This window comes from Petaurus breviceps, unplaced genomic scaffold (genome assembly GCF_028583685.1).
Source record: "Petaurus breviceps papuanus isolate PSGF00001 unplaced genomic scaffold, PetGlider_PUasm1.0 37, whole genome shotgun sequence".
In the NCBI taxonomy this organism is placed as follows: Eukaryota; Metazoa; Chordata; class Mammalia; order Diprotodontia; family Petauridae; genus Petaurus; species Petaurus breviceps.
In genome coordinates, this window is record NW_027186296.1 from 53,267,941 (window position 1) to 53,276,044 (window position 8,104).

The 8,104-nt window shown below is 40.4% G+C and overlaps 1 protein-coding gene across 1 annotated transcript; it reads left to right on the plus strand.

Annotated features, from left to right (window-relative positions):
- Positions 1–6,272: 6,272 nt before the first annotated feature.
- Positions 6,273–7,064, plus strand: LOC138168558 (lysoplasmalogenase TMEM86B-like). Its single transcript, XM_069097526.1, has one exon. The coding sequence runs from the start codon at positions 6,273–6,275 to the stop codon at positions 6,942–6,944; it is 672 nt and encodes a 223-aa protein (XP_068953627.1). The 3' UTR covers positions 6,945–7,064.
- Positions 7,065–8,104: the final 1,040 nt, after the last annotated feature.

An 8,104-nucleotide genomic window follows, 5' to 3' on the forward strand; every position in this document is an offset into this window, starting at 1 on the left:
AGGAAGGAAGGAAGGAAGGAAGGAAGGAAGGAAGGAAGGAAGGAAGGAAGGAAGGAAGGAAAGTACAACATTATTTTGATGGCTATACTTGGGTTTTGAGTATTTGGGGTGTTCAAGGAAGCTAACTTCTCTGCTGTGAGAGCTTCCTGAGCCCTTTTTGGGACTGCTTATCCAACTTTGGTGTCTACCCAGCACTCAACTGTCATCTGTGGGTCTGAGAAGCTGTACCATGTTCAACAACCACAACCTTATAAACTGTCTTTGCAGACAGCCAGGTTGAAGGTAACCAACAGGTTTCAAACCCATTGGTGAGTTGGGGGATGTCTACCCAAAGCATATGAAGACTTCTGGTATAATGGGCAGATGAGAAAAATTTGTTCCATCAGTCATGAAGGTGATTGAAGCAAGAACTATGGAGTACTTAGAGCTTGGTCAGACATCAAAAATGCCAAGGTCATCCATCTACTGAATCCTGGGCCATCTCCAGTTGTCTTGGCTTTTGTCTTACCACTGGACATTGATGATTCTGGAAGAGAGTGAGTCTGACAGCTTTGTGCAACTCTGCCTTGCTTAAATCCAATTCAGATGCAAGTCAAGACATTGTCCATTATCCTCTATTTGTGATGTCATTGGTTCTTTAAAAAAGTAAAGGATGAACAACAAAAATACTACTTGGATTTATCCAGTATGAAAGCTATTTTTGCATAAGTAAATTAGATCAAATATTGTGTTACTAAAAGTTATAATCTCTACTCCATGATGATGTAATTGAATTCTAACATTAATTAAGCTATCGGCTTTTTAACACATTGACCAACAATGGAATGGTGGTCTATTTTTACCTTTTTCATGATGTCATTTGGCTAATAAAACTTTTTCCAACACCACATAATTACATCTATTCTCATTTTTATGCAGGGCTTAGATTCAAGACCAACTATTGGTATGTTATAAAACAGCTTATGTTAGATTTTAGGATTATGGCTCAATAGTGAATCATCTTCAGGGACATACCTTAGGGGTGTGTCAATTCCTAGTTAAACAATAGGGAAATGATGTAGTCTATCCCAGCAGAGCCAAGACTCTGTGCTACTCTGTCTTAAATATATACACATATACACGCACACACACACACACACACACACGCACACACACACACACACCTTTTATATAAACAGCTTCTTTTCCTACAGGGAAATACCATTTATATGTAAATAACAATTAATTTTAGTGCAGGATTTACAGCAGGTATTATGCTGGGCAGGAGGTTTAGATCCTAATGTCTTTCCCAGCTGTTAATTTCTCCTTTCAAAGAGCTTTCTGCTTTGCATAGATATGTTCCCTTGAAGAAAAGTAAACTGAATCAAGAGTCAAATGGATTGGGAATATCTAAGCACTTTGGTTGGAAGTGTATTCATATAGTATTCTAGTAGGGAAATTGACTGTTGAGGAGAGCATATCTTGGCAAAGGACAGTTCTGAGAAAATCAGCATTCCCATGGTATTCTAAGGGAAGTAAGCACCTGAAAACTTTTCTAGAAGTTATCGAGATGGATTGGGTGCAGTATGGAATGATGGGTGGTTCTTGACAAAGTTCAATTAGCTCTGCCCAAATCAGATTATACACAGACCTTTCTAGATCCTTCTATCTTCTAACTCTCATTGAGAATGACTCCCTTACACCTTTTCCAGCTTTAGCTATATACTATCTCTCATAGCCTCCTTGAAAATGCCTTAGTCATGGTGGAGAAATTGGAATACTCCTTGCTCCCCACTGCTACCCTACACCATTTTACTAAGTACCTTCTTTGAGGTTCATACTATCCAAATTTATCACCCAATCCAAATCCTGATGACTTATTTGTAGACCTCCTAGGACATTCTCCTTCTTTCCTCAATGAGCTCTGTGCCTGATTTATAGTCTTTCTCTCTTCCCAATGCCTGTCAAATACCCTAAACTCTCAGTACTATCTGTTCCCTATGTCAGCTATACAGGTATAGTCACACTCTTGACTTTATCATCAGCAAAGTGCTCCACTTCTATATTAATGAGCTCCAAAATTACTTTATCTAATCATAATATTTCATCATTCCATCTTTTTCTTATTCCTTACAACCAATACCCCTGTTCTTCATCCTTGTCATGACCTCCATTCCCTCCAACTCTATCACCCTTGCACTTGTTTTCTTCCCTTCCCTATCTCAACTGCCTGGTGAGTCAGTTAAACTCTATTATTACCATTATACTTAAACCCATTGCCCCCATGTTCTATGCTGATTATGTCTTGCCAAGTCCTAACTTTAGACTGCTCCTACCATCTGCTTCTTTCACTCCTACTCAAGTACTGCTGAATGGAATTGGAGGAGATTAAGAAACTCTTTTGACTGGATCTACCACAAACATAATCTCAACTGGACCCTCGCTGGACCAAGGAACAATCATTTCAGTTTGCTAATCACTTTCCCTGATCATTTTGCTATCCTACTCTCCATAGTAACTAATCCAAGCCTTCTCTCTCCTAAAGCCTGTCTCTTTCTAAAGTCTTTTCTCCTTGCCTAGGCAAAACCCTTCTACCTGTGCCCTTTATCTTTCCCCTTCCTGGCTTCTCCATGATATTGTTCCCACTGTCATCATCACTCATTCTTTCCAGATCTACAGGCTACTTTTCTGCTTGCTTCAGACATGTCTATGTCTTCTCCATCCTTAAAAAATTCTCATGTGATGTGACCATTATCATTGATTATTTATTCTTCCTTCTCATGCTCCGTAACTATGGATGTTTCCCACAGCTCTGTCCTTGGTTCCTTTCTCTTTTGAATATATACTTTCTTTTGACTGTATACCTGGTGAGATGTATGAGGTGTTCATGGAGAACTAGGAACTCTGGTATGAGGGCTTGCTGAGCCCTTTTCAGTGATGCTCATTTACCTTTGGTGTTCACCTGTCACCCAACTCTCACCTATGGCTCCAAGAAACTGTAGCAAATGTAATGGCCACATCCCAGTAAAACCATCTCAGCAGATGGGCTAAACCAGGTTGAGGATTTTAGGGGGGTGTCTTCCCTAAGCATGTGAAGACTTCCTCCAGTGGAATGCATAGATTATAATAGTTTGTTCCAACAGTCATAAAAGTGACTTGAAGCAGGTGCTGTGGAGTCCTAAGAGCTTGGTCAGACATCAAAGACACCAAGGCCATCTACTGCATCCTGGCCATCACCAGTCATCTTGATATTTCTCTTGCCACTGGGTTTTGTTAACTCTGGAAGAGAGAGTGAAGCTGAAGACTTTGCACAGATCTGCCACTCCTAAATTCAATTTTCGTACAAGTCAAGATATCACCCACTATCTCCTATTAGTGATGTCATTGGATGAACAATAAGCTTACCTGGTGATCTCATCAACTTCTATAGATTCAATTATCATCTCTATGCAAATGATTCCCAGGTATCTCCAAATGCCTCTTCGACATCTCAAACTGTATATCCCATAGGTATCTCTAAATCATTTTGTCCAAAACAACCCTTAATATAATTCCTCCCAAATGCTACCTGCCTTGTGAATCTCAGTATCACCACTGAGGCTATCTGGATTTGCTTGAAGCATCTAGACCCACAGCCTCTGGGCCATCCTCAACTCTTCCCTCTCATTTACTCCACATAAAACAATACCAAGTCTTGTCATTTCTACTTTCACAATATCTCTCACATATATTCTCTTATCTGTACTCATACATCTGCTTCTCTACTTTATCCTTCATTTAGCTTCCAATTGATTTTTTTTTAAAGCATAGATCTATGTCATCCTCCTTCTCAAGGAGTGCTAATGGCTCCTTATTACCCCCAGAATCAAATATAACTCCTCTGTTTGGCACTTAGAGCTCTTTACAACCTTGCCCCTTTTCTCCTTTCCAGTCTTTTCATACCTTACTCTGATCCACTCTACGATCCAGCTATGATGGCCTGCTTCCAGTTCCTTAAATATAACATTCCTTTTCCCATCTCATTGCCTCCAACTTGCCTAATTGAGTGTCCCCAAATACTCTGCCATCTAACCTGTGCTTCTGAGTTTCCCAGGATTCCTTCATATAGCTCAAATCTCACCTTTTGCAGGAGGCCTTTCTTGGTCATCCCAAGTACTAATGCATTTCTCTTTCTGTTTGATTTAAATTATTCTGTATATATTTTGCACATACCGAAATATTTGCATGTTATCTCTTCCCTTAGAATGTGTATTCTTTGAGAGCAGGGATTTTCTTTTTTTGGTGCCTTTATTTGTATCCACAGCATTTAGCAGAATGTTGAATTTAATGGTGTTCATTGACTGATTTAACTGATTTGACATGGGAGAGCAGAAAAGGGAAAGATTAGACCAAAGGGGACATGGAAAGAATGCTAATTTTCAGCAATTCATTAGCCACCCGAAACTATTAAGTATGGAAATTCCCTATTCAGAGTAGCTTAATTCTTTAAACATTTAAGTACCTAGTGGGTCACAATGCTGGGTTGGGACAAAAGTTAATTGAAACATGGTCCCCACCCTAATGAAACTTTTAGTCAAATATTATCATAGCTCACATTTTCATAATTCTTTAAGACATCTAGAGCAATATGTTACCTGATTTGGTCCCTACAGCAATACCATGAGGCATGGGCTACAAGTATTATTAACTTACTTTACAAATATGGAAATATAGGTACATATATGTGTACACAGGCACATCACTGCACACATTGTTATTAATTTCGTGGTTAGCATCAGCAGGTAAAATATTAAAGGCAGAATTCATGTTTCTCCATCCAACCTGTTCAAAGCGGTGCTATCAGGATCTTTTGGATGAACTCTGCTAAAACAAAACAAAACAAGCCAAACAAAAACAGATGATGTTGCTCTAGCAGGAACATCATGTACTTAGGGGGAAATTCTAACAGTACAAACATTCAAATCTATCACAAATTGTCTAGAATAGAAGATATAACAGGGACCCTGAAGATACACAAGAATTCTTAGAAAAAAAAAGTTGAAATTAATTACAAATGACAAACCTGTCCTACTTTCTCACTACGGAAGAGCTGAAGGGGAATACAGAAGAGTAGGGCCTGATGCTTTAACTTGCATTTCTCTAATCAATATCGATTTAGAACATTTATTTCATACAACCATAGATAGCTTTAATTTCTTCACCTGAAAACTGCCTTTGATAATTTATCTATTGGGGAATGACTTGTATTCTTATACATTTGATTCAGTTCTCTAAATATTTTAGAAATGAGGGCTTTACCTCTCTGATTGATTCTTAACAGTCATTATGTTATTGTCCCTTTAAAAGCCTAGTTGCTCAGGTATCAATAAATCACTTAATGGATAATAAGAAAAATATGCTGACAAAGCCCCTAACTGAGAAGATCATATGAAGCACTGTTATAATCCATCAGCAGGGTCTTTAGTATTGGATATTTCTGCTGTGGCTACTGAAGCAAAGGTCTCCAAGGAGCATGATTAAAAGGCTGTTTATATATACAAATCAGATGTATTTTTGATCTTTCAAAATTGGTATCTTTTGTTTTTATATCACCTTCAATTCTAAATAAATCCCTTTTCCTTTTCTACAGAAAGCCATCCCATGCAGCAAAGAATAAGAAAGAATATGAAGGATCCAAATTATACAAGACTAATCCAATGTCAGTTGTTTTTGATAGTCTTCACGATATTCCACACCTATCATTTTTCTTCTCTGCCAAGAAGAGTGTGTGTGGGCATTTTCTTACCCTTGGCTATTATAATTACACTGTATTCAATTTCTTTTTCTTTTCATTTATAACTGTTATAGTCATTATATATGCTATTTTTCTGGCTCTGCTTACTTTATTAAGCATCAGTTCATGTATTTCCTCTAATTCTTTGAATTCTTCATATTTGTCATTTCTTACATTGCTATAATATCTCATTACAATTGTGCACCACAATTTGCTTAGCTAGGCCCAAACATAAAGATTTTCATCTTGTTTTTTGCTAATATAAAAAGTACTGCCATGAACATTTTTGTTACATGGGAAATTCCTCCCTCTCCCCCCCACATTTTTTACCTCCTTAGGGTATATACCTTAGAATGGTATTTTGAGTCAAAAGGTATACATGCACCACACACGCACACACATATTCACATTTCAGTATACATATGGCTCCAATGGTTCAAGCCTGTAGTCATGAAGATTAGAACCTAGATCTGATTCTGAGGTCACAGAATTCTCTGGGTGCTTGGACATAGATGCAAACATGGAGGCTGGTGGAAGGGAATCTGAGAGGAGGCACACTCCAGAACCTCTGCCCCACTGGAGACTGGTGCCTTTCTTTGCCTCTTGTGCCTTCTACTTGCTCTTCTGGCTGCCCTCAGAGGAGCCCAGCTGGACCAGCGCCCTGGTCAAATGCTTCCCTAACCTCTTTCTGGCTTTCTTTGTCCGCAACACCGCCCCAGCAGGGCTCTATGGCCAATTCATCTGGCTAGGCCTCCTCTGCTCCATCCTGGGGGACATTATCGTCACGTGGCCCAACCGGTTCCTCTTTGGCATGTTGTTCTTTGCCCTGTCTCATCTCTTCCATCTCCGGGCCCTGGGCTGGTTCCCGATCTGCCAGACCTTCCTGGAGTCTGTGGCAGTTGTCTTCTTCCTCTACCTTGGGATCCTGCATTCTCACCTTCCTGCCTGCTTGAATCTCCCTGTGGCTGTCTATGCGGTTATCCTGACTCTAATGCTGTGGCGGGCGCTCGTCCGAGGAAGATATGTGGCACTTGCCGGCTTGTTCTTCAGCATCTCGGATGCCCTCCATGCCTGGAACACCTTCATCCGGCCCCTGCCTTTGGGCCGTCTGATGATCATGGGCACCTACTACACTGCCCAAGCCATGCTGGCTTTGTCAACAGTGGAGGGTAGGGCCCCCCAAGCTGGCTGAGCTCGACGAGGTTTCCTCACAAAGGCAGCAGAGCAGCGACTTGGAGTTCGATTCCATACTTTGTCCCTTCTCCAGGACCCCTCCTGCCTGCTCATCTCCTTCTAGAGCTGCCACACACTCCTCTCCCCCAGTGCTTGTCTCCCAGTTAAACACTAGAACTCCTAGGGCAGATCCTTCTCCCACCCTCCCTCTGACCCTGAGCCCCCTCGCCCTCCCCCATCATGTTATTCACAATCCTTCTCTTTCCCATGCTTTCTCTACCTCACTTACAACTGTCCCACCCCCACCCCAGCGCCATCCCGATGCTCTTCGGCTCCTTACTCCTAATCCCTTTGGTTCCAGTACTACCCCCATCTTTGCCCATGAGCCCTTCAACTGAAATTTTTTCTCCTCATTACTCATAATTCCCTCCTCCCACAATTCTGATTCTTTTCTCAATTACCCACCACCCTCCTGGCCACTAAGTCCCTAGATGCCTATCCCTCCATTGTTCACACCACCACCACCTTCTCCTTAATAAAGCTGATATTGGAAACATAAAGAGATATATAATATACAAATATAAATATATAATTTGTGTGTGACTTTTTAAACATAGTTTCACATTGCTTTCTAGAATATTTGAGTCAGTTCGTAATGCCACCAACAGAGTATTATTTGGCTTGCTTTCCTGAAGCTTCTCCGATTATTGAAAAAATTTTTCTTTTTTTTTCTTTTTTTTTTTTGGAGGGGGGAAGGTAGGGCAGTTGGGGTTAAGTGATTTGCCCAAGGTCACACAACTAGTAAGTGTTAAGTGTCTGAGGCTGGATTTGAACTCAGGTCCTCCTGACTCCAGGGCTGGTGCTCTATCCATTGCGCCACCTAGCCGCCCCCAATGTCATTTTTTGACTCTTCAATTCATACAGTATTTTTCATATTCCCTGATTCTAGACTCTATTCTTCCTATTATTTCCTCAATAGTTACCAAAATATTTTTCTTAGGAACAATTACTTCTAAACTCTCCCTCTGATATACCTTTTTGATTCAGTGCTCATATTTTTTCAGGTTGTGCTTCCTGGGAGGTGGCTACTACTTCAGATTTAATGGTATTTCGTGGGTCTGCATTCCTAAAATGATAGCTCATGAATTCCCACCAATGTGCTTTCTTTTAGGAAGTAAC